General features: G+C 61.9%; 1 protein-coding gene across 18 annotated transcripts in view; it reads left to right on the top strand.

Moving 5' to 3' along the window:
• The window catches only part of FBRSL1 (fibrosin like 1), a 77,095-nt gene extending 59,442 nt beyond the window's left edge, over window positions 1-17,653 (top strand). For 2 of the 18 annotated variants that reach the window (XM_041728593.1, XM_041728606.1), the window contains 15 exons: window positions 4,302-4,347; window positions 6,887-7,193; window positions 7,286-7,506; window positions 8,084-8,152; window positions 8,323-8,537; window positions 9,294-9,344; window positions 9,535-9,630; window positions 10,095-10,163; window positions 10,325-10,354; window positions 10,491-10,562; window positions 11,650-11,761; window positions 13,760-13,837; window positions 14,044-14,127; window positions 14,352-14,550; window positions 15,495-17,653. In XM_041728593.1, coding sequence (XP_041584527.1) covers window positions 4,302-4,347; window positions 6,887-7,193; window positions 7,286-7,506; window positions 8,084-8,152; window positions 8,323-8,537; window positions 9,294-9,344; window positions 9,535-9,630; window positions 10,095-10,163; window positions 10,325-10,354; window positions 10,491-10,562; window positions 11,650-11,761; window positions 13,760-13,837; window positions 14,044-14,127; window positions 14,352-14,550; window positions 15,495-16,401 — 2,556 coding nt within the window. In that variant the 3' untranslated portion in view covers window positions 16,402-17,653. Of the gene's footprint in view, window positions 1-4,301; window positions 4,348-6,886; window positions 7,194-7,285; window positions 7,507-8,083; window positions 8,248-8,322; window positions 8,538-9,293; window positions 9,345-9,534; window positions 9,631-10,094; window positions 10,164-10,324; window positions 10,355-10,490; window positions 10,563-11,649; window positions 11,762-13,759; window positions 13,838-14,043; window positions 14,128-14,351; window positions 14,551-15,494 lie in introns of all 18 variants that reach the window. The other 16 variants (XR_005983739.1, XM_041728594.1, XM_041728595.1 and 13 more) reach the window with 16 other exon arrangements.
• Window positions 17,654-19,264: the final 1,611 nt, after the last annotated feature.

The following is a 19,264-nucleotide window of genomic DNA, read 5'->3' on the forward strand; positions in this document are numbered from 1 at the left end:
GTCCTGAAGACAAAGCGCGGCGTGACCCCCGCCCCCGCCCGGGCCGGTCCACGAGGCCGTGAGCCTGCGGCCCGCGCACCCCCCGCTGCATCGCGCCCCTCCCGGCCCGTGCGTGGTGTCGGCCGCTCTGCCCCAGCCCCGCCGGCTCGGCGCCAGGTGTGCAGGTGTGGCTGCCCGGCCCCGGCCGGGAGACATCCCCATCCCCACCCCCGTCCCGGGAGCTTACTGGCCCGGGTCTGGGGCTGCCACCCCCCGGGTCACCGGGTCACCGGGTCAGCCGCAGACGCCTCCTGTGGAAGGGCCGGGCAGGCGGACTGCGCTGGGTGACTCGCAGCAGCGGTGCCTCTCCGCCTGCCCTGGGCTCGGGGCCTGCAGCCGTCTGCTCGGAGCCTTCCTAGATGACGGAGGGGGCAGGTGTCCGGGCCCCGACTGGCCCCGAAGCCCACCTGGGTCCCCTCCCAGGCCCCCTGCAGGGACGCCAATCCCTCAACTTCCCGCAGCAAACTTTCACTCGGGCCCTCTGTGGCAGCGGAGGCTGCGGAGACTGGATGGCCCCGAGACAGTGGCCTTCCCCCCGCCTCCGCCTCCGCCGGGCTGGCACCCAGGGCTGGGAGCCGTGGGGAGGGCACTCCCGCTCGCCCCCTCCCCTGCTCCCCTGGAATTTCCCAGGGCCTAGGGCGCCACCTCCTGGCCCCGGCAGCTGTATCCAGCCTGCAGCCTCCGTGAGCTTGCCCGCCACCCCCAGGGCTGGGACCCAGGGACCCAGGGAAACAGGAACATCCTCAGGGCCACCTGTCAGCGTTCCAGTCTGATGCAGGCTTGCTCAGATGGGATGGCTGTGTCAGGAGGGAGGGGCTCACGAAGGAGGTTGGGGCTTGGGGGCCCCCCAGCGTCCCTGCACGTGCCCAGACTCCTGGAAGGTCACGGCAGTTGAGGTAGTGAGGCCTTGAGCTCGTTCCTTTGATGTGTCAAGGGCGGTGGGAGCATGCGCCAGCCCTCAGACCATGCCCCTGAGCTGGGGACCCTGGAACTGCTGGCGCAGTTAACTCCATCTCTGGCCCAGAGGGCCGTCAGCGCGCAGATGATGAAGACCTAGGAGGCCGTGGTCAGCACCCAGCAGCTCCTCTCATTTGTGGCAGCACCCACGTGAGTCCAGGCCAGCTGAGAGGCAGCCAAGCAAGAAGAGACCTTCAAACCGTGCTGGCACCTGGTGCTGAGGAGCGGGCAGAGGTGCCAGCTGGGTCAGGGTCAGGGGCCCCAGGATGAGGTGGACCCAGTGGGCTGCTCACAACCTTACAGAATTGCAGGAAAGCTCAGATTGCAGGTGAGGATCCTGAGAAGGCCCTGAGCGTTTAAGTCTGCAGCAGGGTAGGGTGCTGACCTGTTCTGATTTGGATTTTAAAGAGACTCTTGGCTTTGTGAATTCGTTTGTGAACATGTTAACAAGCCCAGGTAATAATTATAACAGCAGAGCTGTCACTTGGGCTCTGCTATGGGGTCCTGGGGTCATGGTGAGGGTCCAGTCCAGGAAGGACTAAAGTCCTCGGGCAGGTCCTGGGAGGGTGGGTGACCCATGCACCATCAGAGAGGGGTACAGCATGGGGGTGCCATGGCCAGAGGTGCACATGCTTATCTGCTCCTGGCAGACTTGGGGCCGTGTCTGCCATGGAGCAGACTGGTGTGAGCTGTCCCCCTCCTGGTCCTGGGGCGGGGCATTGTCACTCTGCAGACAGACTTTCCTCGTCCATCCTGGGATTGAGCGGGATTAGGGGCCTGGCCCTGAGGTTCAGATGGGGACAGGAATTGCTGGTCATGTCTGGAAACAGGCCCGGCTGCAATGCTCCCCTCCCCCACCAGGGCTGACAGTCCCCCTACCCTGCCCTGCAGACCCCCCAGTTCAGGGAGACCCCTTCTCCCCATGGGGACTCCTCAGAGGTGAGGTGATAAGCCAAGGATTCTAACTGCCACTACTCACCATGTAGAATGTGCTGGAAGAGACAAACGGGGAGAGGGAGGAGGGCTCAGCCCTGGTGCCCCTGTGTGGGAGCGTCATCTTGCTGGGATGGGCGTGGGTGAGAAGGTCACACACAGCCTCCATGGTCTGGCAGGCCAGGCAGGAAGGACCCCCCAGGGCACGGCTGCCCACACTCAAATACAGTGGGGGTAGCCTCCACCCACCTTCCTTGTTTACCTGTCAAAGGTCCTTCCCCCAGGCCTCTGCAAGCCCTCTGAGAGGGTGTGGTGTGAAGTGCGGCTGCCTCCCTGCCTGGCAGCTCCACCAGCCCCAGGCTCTGGTTTGGGGGCTGCATTACCGCCCTCTTTTCTTCCTGGTCCCAGTTTGGGGGACATGGTTGGAAAGGGGTAACCACATTCCAGTGTGATCACAGCGTTGTGAGGTGACAGGCTTCCTCCTCCAGCTGTGATTCTGTTTCCCACACTCACCGATCTGTCTGGAATTATTCTGACACAGGGAGCAGCATCTAGTCCAGGTCCCGCACGGGCCTGGGTCAGTGGCGCATCATGTCACGGACCCTCGTGCCCCAGAACTTAGGGGCAAGAAAGTGCTCCCGCTCTAAGTGCACAGTGTCCTGTACTTTGACAGATGTGCATAACTGCATTTCCGCCACCACCGTCCGCTATAGAACGTTTTCATCAGCCCAGAAAGCTCCCTTATGTTTTCTTTTACTCTTGTATGTGTTGTGGTAAGACGGTATATACTCCGGTAACCGGTTCTCAGGGCACGGCTCCGGGCATCGAGCGTCACACCGTGTGTGCTGCCGCATCTGGGACTCTTTGCCTGTAAAACCCACAGGGTCTCTTCAATTCTGACCCCCACCCCGGCCCCGGTGCGCCAACTCTTCACATAAGTGGGGTCCGACACTGAATGTCCTCTGGTTCTGGCCTCTTTGCCTCAGCGTCACGTCCTCGAGGTCCGCCCTCGAAGTACCTGTCATACTGTCTTTCCTTAAAAGGCTGACCGGTACCTGTTGGCCACGTGGACCACTTTGCTTCCCTGTACGCCTGCTGATGGACTCCGGGCCATCCCAGCTGCTTGGCTCCTGTGAATGCTGCCGTGCCCCCCAGCATACAGATTAATTGTTTGAGACTCTGCTCTCAGTTTGGGGGGCAGGTATGCAGGAGTGGGCCTGCTGCATCACGCGGTATATCCACGTTCAACCTCAAGGAGACTACAGTTGTCCACAGCGGCCTCACCATTTACCTTCCTGCCCGCAGTGTGCCAGAGTCAGTCCGGTGTCTGCCTCCCCAACAGCACCTGCTGCCGTCGAGTTTTGACAGTGGCTGTCCTCATGGTCTGAGGCCTCATGCTTTTTGGTGCCCTGTCTCCTCACACCCCCGCACCCCTGCCGGGAAGCCCAACATGGGGCCTCTGTGCACCTGAGAGAGGCGGTGGTCCTGGGGTCAGGGGATGGGAGGGCTGGGGCGATGGCTTAAGATCTCACGGTTTCACTTGGGGTGATGGGAATGTCCGAGGCCTTAGTGAGGTGACAGTTGCGCGCAGCTGCTAGAGCTGCTGCACTGTACGCCTCTGACCGGGTAACTGTACGGCGTGTGAATTGCAGCCCAGCGAAGTTGTCTAAAAACTACCAGGGTGCCTGGCTGGCTGGCTCGGTTGAGGGAGCACACGGCTCTCCATCTCAGGGCTGTAAGTCCGAGCTCCATGTTGGGTGTAGAGATTACTTAAAAATAAAATCTTTTAAAAGGAATCAACTAGCAAGGATAGGTCTCCTCAGGGCAGTCTTAGGGAGCCCCTTCCTGTGAGTTGTGGCAGAGTCCTCCATGCAGGGCCGTGTCTTCGCCCTGATATCCTGCCACCCTGCATCCGTGTGGGCGTCTCCCCAGGAGAGAATGGGAGGTGGGCTCTGTCAGAAATCACTTGGCACCTGCCACGGTCCCCAGAACCAGGGCTTGGACCAGAGTGTGACAAGTGCTGTCCTGCAGCTGGTTCCATCCTAAGGTCTGCTCCATCCAGTGCCAGGCCCCACGGAGTCCTTGGGTTCCTGGGGCTAGGGCCACACTGAACCCCCACATCTGCTGAGCATCCTCAATTCCCTGGTTGTGGGTTGAGTGACCTGTGTACACTTGCTCACACCAGGCCTGGGCATGGCCCTGGGTGGCGGCTGGTGGCATGGGAGGACATGTTCTTCTAGGCCAGGCAGCCCTCAGTGTGCATAAAACCTGCTCAGAGCTGTTCCCTGGGGGGCAGGGGTAAGAGCCAGTTCACCCGCAGGCCCTAAGTTCCCTCTAGCCTCTAGTTTCTGACCTTCCTCTCTGTCTTCCAGGCGTCCGTGGGCTCCGAGAAGCTCTTTGCCCCAGCAGCCGATAAAGGTAAGCATGTTCCTTGGCCTCTAGGAAAGGACCGGGTATATTCCAGAAGCCATCATGAGAAGGGACAATGGGCCTCTTGGGGCAACAGAGTGGGCTCCAGGTTAAGCCCTATCATGGGTTGGGTTGGTTGTGGACACAGAGTCTGAGGCAGGAGTTAGATGCTAGGATTTATAGTCTGCCCGTTCCCCACCGCCCAGCGAAAGCTACAGGGAAAACAGAAGTCAGGGGCAGGGCCAGCAGTGGAGCAGTGGTTCCCAAAGTGGGGTTCCTGCCCCTTTACAGAACTGCTAGCAAGACAGGTTGTCAGATCCTCTCCAGGCTCATGGGGTCAACTGGCAGCTCATGGTTCTGGCACTTGCTGAGCACCCATGCCATGGTGGAGGCTGGCTGCCGTGCAGGGACCCAGATCCCTGCACAGCAGCCCCAACCCCTGGCCCATGGCCCCCATATCGGTGGCACAGGTGCAAACCATTTCGTGGTACCGGACAGCTATCCTGGCCAGCGCTGCTCTAGAGAGTGCATCCATCCCATCCGAGGCCAGGAAAGGCTGTTGTCACCCAGCCTGTCAGTCATGACTGTGGTCCAGAGTAGGTGTCCTTGGACCCAGTACCGAGAAGGGGCCGTTTTGCTTGGAGGCGCCATCTGGATGGGACTAGACACATCAGGTCTTACAGCACAGACAGGTAGGTGTGTGCAGTGTCTGGTCCCTCGGGTTTGGCAGCAGGGCATAGTCTCCACGTTTTTTTTTTTTTTTTGGAGAAGCCTCGTCCTCAAAGGAGAACATTCCAACAAAGCCCCCTCATCTGGACAGTTAGGGAAGGAATGCCAGACAGGTCAGGGGACAGAGGCACGCTCTGCTGGCTTTTCACATGGAGTGTGGTTTTCAGTAACTGATCACAAACTGGCTGGCTCAGAATGGGCAGACACTTACCATCTCAACAGTTCTGGAGACTAGAAGTCTGAAATGAAGATGTTGGCAAGGCCACACTCTGAAAACTAAGGGAGATTCCTTCCTGCCTCTTCCACTTCTGGGTGTCCCTGGACTTGGGGCCGTATCCCTCCCATCTCCCATGGCCGCCTCCTTTTTCCTCAGAAGGACACCCACCACTGAGTTTAGGGCCCACCCTATTCCAGATTGATGTCATCTCAAAATTCTTAGCCTGATGACATCTGCAAAGACCACTTTTCCAAATTGGGTCACATGCACAGGTGCTAGTGATTACAATGTGGACACAGCCTTCTGGCACACTACCAGATCCACTACGGGGCCCACTCACTGACATAGGCAGGGCTCAGGAAAGCAGGGCTCTCAGGTGCCCAGGGAGGTTCCTGCTGGGTGATCCCTGGTAGTGCTCATGCTTCCCCAGAGAGGGGAGAGGCGCACACTACATCTGCCCTTTCTGTCTTGATGGCCACTCTTACTTTGCAAGGGGCTGGCAGGAGAGGCAGGATGCGAGAGGAGGCTGGGGGAGTGGCGGGAGTGCCAGGCTGCCAGCCCTTGGCAACTGTAAGCCAGTGGATTGAGATGGTGCCATGACCCATGGGGCTGAAGCCATCGGTCCTCCTCAGTTCTGTCCCTGATGAGTGGGGGCTGCAGAGGGAAGTGGCACCCTAGTGGAGGCAGAAGGAGCCATTTCCTGCTGCCACCTATTTTGCTGCCACCTGTTCCTACCAGGGAGGAGATGTCCCAGAGGTCCCACAGAGTCGGCCTGAGGCCCACGGCCATGCAGCAGCAGGGGAAGAGGTGCATTTTGCTCCACTTTGCATGCCAAGGGCCTTTGTGGCCCCCAGAAGGAAGTGAAACCTGCCAGTGGCCCAAAAGGGTGACTGCACCCAGGAACCTGGATTCCCATCCTCGAAACTGGGCCATTGTCTGCTCCAGGCAAAGCCTCCTCCGGCCTAGACATGTGCCCTCTGCCCAGCCTGTTTTGGGCATTCCTTACCCACCTGGCCTCTGGGCGTGTGACTGGGGTTTGCAGTGAGTAGGCAGGAGGTCACTGTCATGAGCACATGCCTGGCACAAATGCACAGCTCCAAGGAAGGCAGCACCTGCTGGGTCAGCCTGGATGGGAGATGAGGGACAGTGGGTATGCTGAGCTTGGGGATGGCCTGGGTGGTGACGGTCGGTGGGCGGCTGGGGGGCGCAAGCCGCTTCCTCCCACCAGGTTCGGGTGAGGCCAGTTGCCGGCCCAGAGAGCGATCAGGCTGTGGGTGCCCTGGTGGGTTTCAGAGAGAAAGCGGGCCCCTAGCACAGGCGCTGCTCAGCGGCGAGGGCAGCGAGTGAACGAGTGGAGGAGGTGGGCAGGGCCTGGGCCAGGGCGCAGCAGCCTCGGAGCCAGTGCCCTGCTCCGGCCCACGCGGTGCTGCCCTTTGCCTGGCCGTGGTGCCCGCGCCGGCATCGCTGCGCCCTGCAGCGGCAGCCCGCCCTGGCCGGCAGGCCCCGGCCCCAGCGCGCTGTGAACTGGGTGGTGGGGGCTCAGCCCTGGCTGGCCTCGCTGCCACTGTCACCGAGCCCCCCACCCGGGCCCTCTCTCCGCAGGCCCCACGCTGGGCGAGGAGGCCGGGCCGCCCAAAGTCTCGGGCCTGGAGCGCAGCCGCGAGCTGAGCGCCGAGCCGCCCGTCCTGCCCCCCGCCGGCCCCGCCTCGGGCGCCCTGGCCAGCCCGCCCGTCAAGAAGGAAGCCCCGGCCCTGCCCCGCCTCGCCCCGCAGCCTCCGCGCGCAGCCCCGCAGCCCCGCGCCCCGCTCCCGACGCACGTGCCTCTGCCCCCGGGCGCCCTCGCCGGCCCCGGCCCCGGCCCGGGCCCCGGCCGGGCTGCGGCTGCGCACAACGGCCTGCACGGCTTCAGGTGGGGGCGGGGCCGGGGCCGGGGGGCGGGGCCTGCGGCGGGGGCGGGGCCGGCGGGGGCCGCCCCCAGGCACTGAGCCGCGCTCCCCGCAGCAGGAGCAGCAGCGCCGGCAGCAGCGCCAGCCTCGGGCCCGCGAAGCACGTGTCCCTGCCGCCCGCCGCGCCGGGCCCCCACCTGTCTACCTCACACTTGGCGCTCCGCTCGCAGGCCCAGCACCAGCAGCACGCGGCGGCCATGTTCGCCGCCCCCCCGGCCCTGCCCCCGCCCCCGGCGCTGCCGGCCTCCAGCCTGGTGGTCCCAGGACACCCTGCCGGTAGGTGCTGGGCTCGGGCGCCGCCCCCCACCCTGGGCAGGGGAGGGCCTCGGTGTCTGGGGCAGGGGCTGCGGAGCCTCCCACCTGCGGCGGGACCTCGGGCGTCCTGCTCCCCGCGGAGGAAGCCTCCTGCCTGGGCCCGGGCTGTGCACGCGCGTGCAGGGGCGTGGGTGCCACCTGCGCGCTCGCAGACACGGACGCGCTCCCCTGGCCTGGGGGGGTGTCTGGAGCAGCTCCATTGCCACCCCGCGCCCCTAGTGTGTCTGGAACGAAGGACCTGGGCCCTTCCTGGGGGCACGCAGGATCCTGCTGTGAAGGGCGGGAGCCCGGTCTCCCCCTCCCTGCGTGGTTCCAGATGCCCCCTCAAGGCCGAACATCAGGTCACTGAAGATTTCTCCCGTGGAGCTTGACTCCCAAGTTTTTTGTTGTTTTTTTTTTTAATTCCCGAGCCACCCGACGCAAGCCCGGGGCAGCTCGGTGCCCTGGGATGGGACCAGGATGCTGGGCTGGGGGGCAGGGCTCCCCTGCGGCCGGCTCGGGGGCACCGGCAGCTCACGGTGTTCTCTCTTGCCTTTAGATGCCAGCCTGTTGATCTCATTCAGCCAGCCAATCATGTATTGCCAGCCTCATTCGGGGATTCTGATTGGTACTTGGTCACAGGCACCTCTCTTACCTGCACCCTGGGGCCCGCACCTAGCGAGCGGCCAGCACGGCTTGGCCTGCCGAAATCGGGAGTGCCAGGTGACTATCTGCCTCGCCCCGCCGGGAGCCCGCGGCCGACGTGCCTCTCCGTCTCTCTCTCTTTTTCTCTTGTAGATCACGAGCTGCTCAGGCAAGAGCTGAACGCGCGTTTTCTGGTCCAGAGCGCTGAGCGGCCCGGCGCCCCCCTGGGCCCGGGGGCTCTGCTGCGGGCGGAGTTCCACCAGCACCAACACACACACCAGCACACACACCAGCACCAACACACATTTGCCCCCTTCCCCACGGGGCTGTCCCCGACGCCTCTCCTGCCGCCCACCGCACCCCCGCCGGTGCGTAGGCCCTCCACGCGTGCGGGCGGGGGGCGGCCCGGGCAGCGGGACACACGGCAGGCACACGCTCTCTGCACGCACACAGGTTCTCACCGTCCCTTTCTGTCCATCTGGCCTCGCTGTCTGGTCCTTCTCTGGGTCATGTGATATCCCCAGTCCTGGGCCTGGGCAGGTGCTCCACATCCACACACTGGATGACGTGGCTTCAGGGCCAGTCGCATCCGCACAGGGTTTTCAGCATCTCTGTTGGCAACAGGACAGCAGATCCAGAGACAGGAATGAGCAGGGCCGGGGAACCAGGACTCCCTCCCATGGGCCCCAGACCCTGGGCCCCTGTCTCCTGAGCCACTTGCTGTGGGGAGCAGAGTACACTATCCCTAGGCTTTGCTCTGTGAAGGACCTATTCACTGGGGGCCTGGGTGCGTCTCACTGCTCAATCACCAGCCCTGGGCTCCACCCCCTGATCATGGCTGCAGCATCTCTTGGGCCTCAGCCCGTACCGTCAGATGGCACAGATGGGCCATGTGCAGTGGTACCATTAGACAGGTAGGGGCCCTGCCCAGTCTGAGACCTGGGTCCCAAGGGCCCAATTCAGGGCATTGGGCCAGTGCCCCCAGGGAGCTGCAGACCACCAGCTGCAGAAGGCAGGACAACCATTCAGGTCACCACCTGGCCCAACGGGGGTGTGGGTGCCGGGTCCAGCAGAGGGTGTGACGAGCTAGGGGAGGCCTCACTCTCCATTCTTTTTCCTTCCAGTTTGATAAATACGCACCCAAGCTGGACAGTTCCTACTTCCGACATTCCAACGTGAGTGTCCCTTCAAGGTCCCTGGGCTGGCCTGTGGGCTGCAGGTAGCGGGTAAAGGGTGGGGCTGTGCCTACCCAGAGGCCTTGTCAGGTTGCCTCCCACCTAGTACAGGGGGCCAGGCCCAGTGCACCCCCAGGACATCCATGCTCCCAGTGGGGCCTCTGGAACGCTCCCCCTCTTTCTCTTGCAGTTTTTCCCGTCCTTCTCTTCTGCCATCCCCGGACTGCCCACCCTGCTCCCACACCCAGGCCCCTTTGGGTCCCTACAGGGTGCTTTTCAGCCCAAGGTACCAGCTGTTCCTGCGGTGGGACGGGGTTCAGGGCCCATGGGAGCCCCTGCCATGCAGTTGTGTTGGGGTGAGCCAGCCATACCGGGTGGGATGTGGCTGTGCAGCAGCAGCAGCAGCAGCAGCATGACCCCTGCCTAGGCAGCTGCAGCCTAGGGCTCTGGGGCAACCCCGTAGCACTGCTCCATGCACCCTCACTCCACTGGGAGTGCCTGAGGCTGGCATGGGGAGGAGCAGGGCTGGCCACCCCACATAGCACAGAGCTGTCCATGCTGTAGGAGGCTCTCTCAGCGCCCCCTGACCCAGGTGTGTCCTTGTCAGGAGCCCCTGCCCATCTTTGCAGAAACTTTTGGACTGAGGATGTGGGAAGCCAGGCATCCCCTGGTGGCAGTGTTTGGGGCCACATGGGGTCCTCTGCCTGGGCCCGGGGTCTGCACCTCTCACGTCCTGTTTTCTCCCCTCAGACTTCAAACCCAATCGAGGTAACAGGCCGGGCCAGTGCTGTTCACACCCTTCTCCAGAAAGCCCCTGGGGTAGGTGGCAGCTGCCCAGCCGTCCCTCCCTGGGGCCATCCCAGGCAGCCTGGTCTCCCTTGTGGAGGATGGTGGCAGCTGCGGGCAGGTCTCCACCCCACCCCCAGGACTCAGCCACCCCCAAGGCCTGGATCTAACGTTTCCTTCTCTGTTAATGACAGGTGTCCGACCCATACCGGACCACAGTCAGGGTGAGTTTGTGTGTCTTTGGGAGGAAGGAGTCTGGTGGGACCTCACGGAGGGTTGTGGCTGGGGAGGACTGCAGATCCAGGGAACAGAATGCAGAGGCCCTGGCTATGCAGCTGAGTGTGGCCCACCCTGTCATAGAAACCTGGGAAGTGGTGTGCTGTACACGTGCAGATTGCCTGGCAGATCTACCACCATCAGCAGAAGATAAAGGTGAGCCTATCCCTTGTTCTCCTGGCCAGGCCGGGGTGTCAGAGGGTGTCCCGATGCACCCATTTGGGACCGTGTCCGTGTGCTCCTTATGTGGGCATGGGGCAGGGCTGGAGAGGAGGCCAGGTGGTGGGGGTCACCCATCATGTCCCCAGGCAGCGGTTTGGGGAAGCTGACCTTGTGCTGGTCCCACCAGCATCATTTGAGCCCTCCACAGATCTTCGATTCCGTCCCCCATCCTTTTCTCCAAGCATTTGTTGAGCACCTGCTGTGTGTGTGCCTAGATGCCCAGCAGTGAACAGGGGGCGCTAAACATGTGCCTGGGAGGGGTCCCCTGGCAGTTACCCAGATGACACGAGAAGGGTTGGGGTTGCCTTGGAAGGGCAGGGGGAGGCGGGAGAACTCCTCACCCAGACTTGTGCCCCAGCCCCCCTGCCCCCCCATCCTCCACCTCACCCCCTGGTACAGAAAGATCTGGACACTCTTTGCTACCATTTCTGGCCACATGCCACCTCCATGCACAGCTTTCAAAAAACATCCCATCCAGAACATGCTACGAGAAGTCAGCAGGGCCTTAATGCCAAGATCCTGCCTGTTTCCTTATGCACGTGTGTGGGGATAGCCCTGGGGGGGCTGGCCAGTGGGGGCTGCCCCTGGTGGGCTAGGGCACCCCACCGCCGGGACAGGTACTACAGCAGGGCAGAACCAGGGAGCACTCTTGTGGCCACCACAACGGAGCCACAGGCTTTTTTGTTTCATTTAGGAAATTTAAATGTTAATCAGTTACTGGAAACTGAAACGTATCTAAAATGACGTAGGTCTGTGAAGCTATTTTTTCAACTTAATCTGATAGTCTTAACGTGGGTAAAGTGTTTCCAACGAAAACGCGAGCTCTGGATGGCGGTGCACTTCGGTGTAGAACACACCACTCTCCACGACCACCCTGTACATCCAGCACACGTCATACTGGCTGCGTGTGGCACTCCTGGGCCAGGATGGGGGGTTTTCCATCCCAGCGGGGGGATTGCTTGCTTGTCGGCAGCCGTGGCTGTCTGGACTGCAGGCCCCGCATGTGCTTTGTCCTCCCCAGCAGATGCAGCTGGACCCTCACAAGCTGGACTTGGCCAGCAGACCCCCAGCCCCAGGCGTGTTTGCTGGACTCCACTACCCGCAGGACCTAGCCCGGCCCCTCTTCGGCTCGGGTGAGCGCCCTGTCCAGAGCACAAGGCAGGGGGGAGGGCTGGCGGGCAGAGATGATCCTGCCTGTGCCCTGGGCTGGCGCTCCAGCAGCCTCGGCATTTTTGTTTATTCCCCGCTGCTGCACGCTGTCACCCACCCCCTGGCCACCCCCTGGTGTCCTACCGCGTGTGGGGTGCCCTCCCCAGGCTTTCCCTCACCCTGCAGCTTCACTTCTGACGTCTGTCCAGGCCCCACCTGAGGCAGGGAGGGGCAAGAATCCCTTCCCTCTCCAAGGAAGGGTTTTGGCTCTGCTCCGAGAATCTGCGTGCTTGCCCTGCACCAGCAGCCACGGGCCACCCTTCCAGGACTCGTCCCTCCCACTGCCAAGATGCATCCCAGAGCAGGGATGCAGCAAGATGGGCAAAGGGGAAAGGCGCATAGGGCGAGATGAGCAGGAAGCCAGGCATAGGACTGCCGAGTTCTGTCCTGGGGGACCCAGGACTCCTCCCCTTTCCTCACCAAGTGTTGTGGTGCAGGGAGGCTCGCAGGCCCGGCACTCAGGGTCCCTGCTGGGGCTGGCCAGGTAGGGTTCTGTGCCTGCACACACACTGCTGACTCCCGAAGGAGAGCAGGTGGTCAGCGTAAACCGTGTTTGCACAAGTGAATGAGGTTCACACGGCACTCCTGTCCGAGGAAGTTGAGGACCCCCAAACTCCAAGTCCCAGCCTCACATACCGTCCCCCCTGAGGCTGCCTGCCTCTGGGTCTGCCGCGCCCCTCCCCAGCTGTCAGGATCTTGTAGACACTGCCTTCTCAGAAACACCCCACATGCACCAGCCAACTGCCCTGCTGTGTGTCCACACACACTCCCTGCACCTGCTGCCACCTCACACCCAGACGTGTGGTCAGCGAGGGCCCCGGAAACAGTTTGCAGTGCTGGCTGTGGGCACGGTCCCCCAGGCTGGCCTCACAAGCATGGGCGCTTCTCTAGTTCCTGGCCCCAACACCCTGGTGGTCTCCAGACCCTAATCTGGGCAGAGGGTCTCCTGGTGTCTGTCCCTCCCACCTGGGGTTCAGTCCCTAGGTCCACAGGATGTACGTTCATCGTGGGGCCCAGGCAGTGGGCCTTGGCTTCCTCTGAAGTGGGGAGCTTGGACTTGGCACCCGTGCCCTTCCCCGCCCCCCACACACCCAGACCAGGGCTACATGGTCATGGACGCCGCTGGCCTACCCTGCTTGTCAGGCATCTCCTCTTGCACCAGGGCTCTACCCCCTGGCCGCCTCGACTCCTCAAGCTGGGAGCTTGCCTATCGCTTGTTGGTCCTTTCTCAATGCGTGTGCCCTAAAGGGACACTTCGCCCCACACACATCTTCATTAGCACCAGAGCAAGCTGTCTCTTATTTTCTAATTTCCAGTTTGATTTCTTCGACCTGTGAGTCACTCAGGAGAGTGGCTAGCAGTCTGGGGGGGGCTCCTGGAGATTAGAAACTGCGTGCAGCAGCCCAGCAGAAACAACCCCTCCCCTGCGGGTGTCCCCGAGACTGGGCATGCTGGAGAGCGAGGGCAGGCCACATCAGCAGTCTTTGCCAGAAATCCACCCCCCATATGCCCCACCCTAGCAGTAGAGCCAGTCCCCCAACCTAGCAGCCCCTTCTCAGGGCCTGTGCCTACCCCAGCTGCCCTGGAGGTGCGATTGGGGCCAGGCTCCAGCAGAGCTGACCCCGTGGTGACACCTGTGGGCTGTGGCTGGAGGAGACCACAGGAGATGCCGTCTTCAGTGGCTTTGTCCCCTAGGACACTGTGATGTAGCCAGGATCATTTCTTAGCTTCTAGTTAGAAGTCTTGGGGTCAGCGTCTGGAGGACAGCCTGGAAAGCTCTCTCAGTGCCCCCCCCCCCCCTCGTGCTTCCAGTGGAAGGTATACACTGGTTCCCAGAGGCAGCTGGCATATCCCCACCCTGGGAGCAAGCTACAAACAGGAGCCCTCAGGTGTGTCAGGCCCCTGACAGCCTGCCCCCACAGGTGCTGCCCATCCCACCACCAACCCATTTGGACCCCCGGCCCATCCCAGCAGCTTCCTGACCATGGGTCACCTGACAGGTAGGTGTGCTCTCAGGTCACTGAAGTCTGTGACAGGCCTTCTGCAGACCTCAGAGGATCTGGGAGAGGGTGTGTGGTGGGAAGAGGTGACCCCTCAGACCATATACGTGGCACCTGCCATGTTCTGGTATCATGGGTAGGAGGAGAGTCAGATGGGAGCCCTGGCGTGAGCCACTCAGAAACCTGGACCCCACTTGTCCCCACAGACCCTTTCAGCAGGCCAGGTACCTTTGGGGGCCTGGGGAGCCTGGGCAGCAACGCCTTCGGAGGCTTAGGGAGCCATGCACTGAGTGAGTGACCACCACCCTTGCTCCCTGCTCGACCCGCTCGTACACAAGGGGCTTCTCGTGTGGGTTTGGGCTGCACCCTGACCCCTGGCTGACCGTGACACTCTGGCTGCCTCCCTGGGATGCAGGAATGGTGTGCTTCTCCCCAGCAGCCCTGCGGTTCCATTGGGGCACCCTTGGTGGGGGTGGGCACGCCGTCCTGGCCTCTCACTGCTGCCCCTCTCCAGCTCAGGGCAGCGGCATCTTTGCCCCCAAGGAGAGCTCCTCGCTGCATGGCCTGCCTAGCCCCCATGAGACCTGGAATCGACTGCACCGGGCGCCCCCCTCGTTTCCCACACCACCCCCATGGCCTAAACCTGTGGACCCTGATCGGGTCTCAGCCCTGACCAACCACGACCGAGAGCCGGACAAGGGCAGGGAGGAGCGGTGAGTGGCACCCCCACTGTTCCCAGGGCCTCTGGCTGGCTTTGCAGAACTCTGGCTCTGCCCTGGAGATCTCCCTCGCTGTACCCTCAAGGCCGGGAAGGCCAATGGAGAGAGGGCCCCCAGGGAGAACCCCTGGTGGGGCAGGATTTAGGCAGGAGCTATGGAGAGGGAGGGTCCACCCCTGGAAGCAGCATGGGAGATGGGCAGCTCATTGACCACCGTGGGGCCTCCGCAGGGAGCTCAGAGCAGCAGCGCAGCAGAGCTGTCTGCATCTTCTAAGCAGGGGCCCCTGCGGGAGGGTCGGCCTGAGAGGATGGGCCGAGTCAGGCTGCCGCAGGGCAGCGGGAAGAGACGGGTAGGGGAGTGGGGGTCCAATTCCAGAGTCGGCAGCAGAGTCAGAAACATGAGGATGGAGTTGTGGCTGGCTAGTGGGGTGGACAGGAGCAGAGGATAGGAGGGCTCTGACCGAGCCCCTCCTGTTGGGGGGTCCCCAGCCAAGGCCGCAGTTCCATGCCAGCCCTGGAGGCCATGCCCTCTTCCCTGCCCCTGTGTTCAAGGCACAGGGCAGTGGGGCTTGTGAATGGGAGCTATGGTCAGCCATAGCCAAGGCAGGACCCTGGGGCCCCCTCCCCAGAGTGTACTTGGAGACCCCATTCCTCCCCGAGGGGCCTCTTGGCTTGGGACTGGAGGGAGATCTCCATGTTCTGCTGCAAAGCTTCTTCCTGAGCTGTTTGTCGGGGGGAGCGCATCGTGGGGGTCTCGTGGGGCCTGCATGAGGTGTGGGTGTGGCCCTGTGTTGGCCGGGGACCCCCCTACACACAGCGTCACCCCCAGGACCTGAGGTTGCCCTAAACCGCCCGCCTCGGGCACCTGTCCCAGAAGCCCCCCCTGCTCTTCCCCCCACCCCGCCGGCTGAGGGGATGGCTCTGCCTTGTCCATTCCAGGGACCTGCTGGAGAAGACGCGCCTGCTGAGCCAGGCCTCCCCCACGGCCCCGGCGGGGGCCCCGCTCAGCAGCCTCCTGCTCCGCGGCCAGGGCGAACCCTGCCGGCCCGGAGTCCCCGCCGAGCGCGAGCCCCAGCCCCAGCCCCAGCCCCGCGTCAAGGAGAGCTGCTCTCCCGCCAGGGACCCCGGCGCCGGGCCGGCTGCGCGCCCGCCGTCCCCCTACTGCAAGGCGGCCCTGGGCGACAGCCTGCGCCTGGCCGGCCTCCTGGGCCGCGAGCTGGGGAGGCCCTTGGAGGTGCTGGCCCGGAGGCCCCAAGGTGACGTCAGGGTCAAGGAGGAGCGCAGGGAGGACGGCGACGCGCCCGAGCCCCCCGCGGCCGCCTCGCACCCAGCGCCCGAGCGGCCCCGCGCGCCCCCCGCGCCCCCCGCGCCCCCCGCGCCCCCGCAGCTCGGGCTGGTCCCCGCGGCCCGCGAGCGCCTGGGCTTCGCGTGGGAGACCCTGCGCGATGCCTACCGCGGCCTGGAGCTGCCCCGGCGCGCCCCGCCCGCCCCCGGCCCCGCCCCCGCCCCCGGCCCCGCCGCCCCCTGCGAGCCCCCCGAGCGCCCCTACCGGGACCGCGAGCCCCACGACTACAGCCCCGAGCGCCCGCGGGAGGCGCGCCGGGACCGGGAGGAGCTGGAGCGCACGCGGGCCCCGCACCTGGACGGCGCCGCGCTCCTGCCCGCGCTGGGCGCCCTGCACCCCCCGCGCCTCGGCCCCGCCGCCCCCGCCCCCGCCCCCGCCGCGCTGGGCGCGCCCCCCACGCCCCCCGCGCCGCCGCGGAGCAGGACTACGCCGCTGGGCCCCGGGCCCGAGGTGCGCGACTACTCCCCGTCCCGCAACCCCCCGGAGGTGGAGGCGCGGTAGGGCCTGGAGCCCGAGCACGGCCCGGCCCGGGGATGCCGTGGGGTGGCGGACTGCGGCTCCGCGGGGCGGGCTTCGGTTTCCGGAGCTTGAGCTTAGGCTACTGCAGAAGGTCCAAGTTTGTACATCTTTTCCCACAGGTGAGAAGCGTTTTTAATAGATTTGTATTTTTTTCAATTTTGTGCTCTTTAGACATTTAAAAAGAAACAAAAACTCTTGCTTTTTTATCTTCAGTTCAGATTTGCAATGTAAAGGCCTCAGATCTCTTAGAGCCCCAGGATCTTTTGTCTTATTTATGGAGGAAAAAACGGTCATTTTTATTATCCAGCGCACTGTGAGGCCCCCCCTTCAGGGCTGGCCTGGCCCTCCCTTGGTACTTGGAACCGAAGTTACAGATATATATTAAAATAATAATAATGTACAAAACTTTTTTTGCCTTATGCCGAAGCATAAGAGGATTTCTTTTTTGGTTTGTTTTTAAAAAAAAAAAACATGAAATATGTAAATAGCCTGTTAATATAAATATATGACATTATTAAATTCTTAACCTAGGTAGACTTTATAAAAAGCAGTTTCTAGAAACCTTTCTGGTTATTTGTTTAATATGGTCCCAAAAAGCCCACTCGCTGTCAGTTGAAAATGCTTGGAAGCGTCACTGCAGCAGATCTTTCAACTATGCAAGCGCTCCGAGGTGGGACTGGCCGCTGTCTGGGGAGGAAGCTTCCCGCTGCCTGGCAGCACATCGGAGCTGCTCCCAAGCTCCCGGACCCACCCTCCTCGGTGGCCACTCGACTGGCCACTCTGGTCTTGAGGACATCTCTGGACTCTAGCGCTCATGGTGCAGCGTTCTTGGAACCCATAGCAGACAAGTAGATGTTTAGTAGGAGTGGAGAGTCTAACGGTTGGTTGCAAACAGAAATAGCAGCTTACGTCCACTCTCTTCCACGTGAAAGCCGTCAGCAGGTGTTTCTCAGCGTGCTCCTCCACCTGTGGAGGCCTTGGCATGATCTTTCGATTTTGGTTTTGCTTTCATAACCACCTGAACGTCCCCTTGTCCTGACCTCAGTGTCCTTTCTGTTCCCTGCTGTCCACACCTGTGTCCACTGCACTTTGGAGCCTCATGGGTTCAGCCCTCTGCAGCCATCTGCTCTGTTCTGTATTCCCAAGCCATGTTTCCACTGTGGACTCCGGTTGTTTTAAACATTCAGTTCACGTGTCAATCAATGAAGATAAATACAGGCTTGATTTTGGATCACGAGGTGGTCAGGTGTTTTGTGTGTCATTGTAGAAGGTGGGGGATCTTGCCCCCCTCCCCCAGGGCAGTGCAGTGCGCCGGGTAGAGCGGGGCTGCTGGTCCCCTTTATCTAGAGGCAGAGCACCCTCCCTGGGCTCTGTCCGTGCCATCCCTAGCTTTGCCTGGACTGGCGCCCCCAGGACTGTTCCTGCTCTTGGAATGCTGGCCTTGCCCCTGCAGCCCTGGTACCACGTGGAGCCAGATGAGCCTTTTTATGGAGAAATGAGGGCTCAGGGAAGAAGAGGGCAGAGGCAGAACTAGCCACCTCTGCTCCCGGCCCGTGGTTCGGAAATGGGGGCCCTGACACGGTGCCCTGAATGGATTTGCCTTTGTTGGGTGAGCAGCCAGGCCTGAGCCTAAGTAGGGCCCCCCATATGGAGGCCTGGGGGCCCCCCACGGAGCCCTCTGTGTCCAGTGGCGACGCTAAGCCCAAGCCAGCTGCCAGGCAGAGCAGGGGTGAGGAGAAGCACAGGCCTGGCTCACCCGCCGGCCCCCAGGGCTCTGAGAACCTACCCATAGGTAAAATGGGCATGTGGGTGCCAATCAGACTCTTCCCTGAGACCACCTGGGATTCCAGGTATATCCTGTAAAGAGAGGAAATATTTGAGCTAAAAGCCAAAGGACACAGGCTGCATTCAACCACAGGGTGGAGAGGAGTACTTGCCACCCCTGTCCCAGGCAAGGGCCCCTGGTGGAGTGTTGCCCATGGGAGAGAGTGTTGGTATCTGCATGGAGACAGGCTTTCTCCTCCCCAAGGGATGCCATTTTCTCTAATGGGGTGTTACCCACGAGGAGGATTATTCGGAGCAAATCCATGGTGAAATTCTGTCCCTGGGAGCACTCTGGTAGAGTGTTTTCCTGGGAGCACACTGCTGGAGCATCCTCCTGGGAGCACTGTGGTGGAGCATCTTCCTGGGTGCAGTCTATGGTGGAGAGTCCTCCTGGGAGCACTCTGGTGGGCACCCCCTGGGAGCATTCGGGTGGAGTATCCTCAAGGGAACACTCTGTGGTGGGTACGCCGTGGGAGCACTCTCATGGGCACCTCCTGAGAGTATTCTGTGGTGGGTACTTCCGTGGAGCACTCTGTGGTGGGCGCCTCCTGAGAGCCCTCTAGTGGAGCACTCCCCACCAAAGGCCCTAATCTACAAGAGTGGCCTATAAGGCACTATTATCTGTAACGTAGCACCAAACTCCGGGGACCCAGGGTCTGCACTGAAACATTATTCCCTAGGAAGTGTCTTTAAAATCAGAATAATGGTTGTCAAAGATTTTCTATAAAAGGGTTAAAAGATAAGAATTTACAAAATTTGTAAAATCTTCTAGAAGGTAAAACAAAAAGATGATGAGTTGAAGAACAGGAAAAACAAAAGAGGGCCTTCCCAGGACACCCATCATCTGACTCATAGAATTTTCAGGAAAAAAGATCCGACGCAAGGTGGGGGGAGGGCATTTAAATGAAGGGATGAAGGGATGTGGCAAGCACCCCAGCCAGATTGGTCAAGAACGCAGACGTGTTCTGACATGGTGGTTTGGTTATTCCATGTCCTTGCTTTGGAAGCTGCTGCGGGAGGA

The sequence above is a fragment of the Vulpes lagopus genome, chromosome 14, assembly GCF_018345385.1.
Source record: "Vulpes lagopus strain Blue_001 chromosome 14, ASM1834538v1, whole genome shotgun sequence".
Lineage (NCBI taxonomy): Eukaryota > Metazoa > Chordata > Mammalia > Carnivora > Canidae > Vulpes > Vulpes lagopus.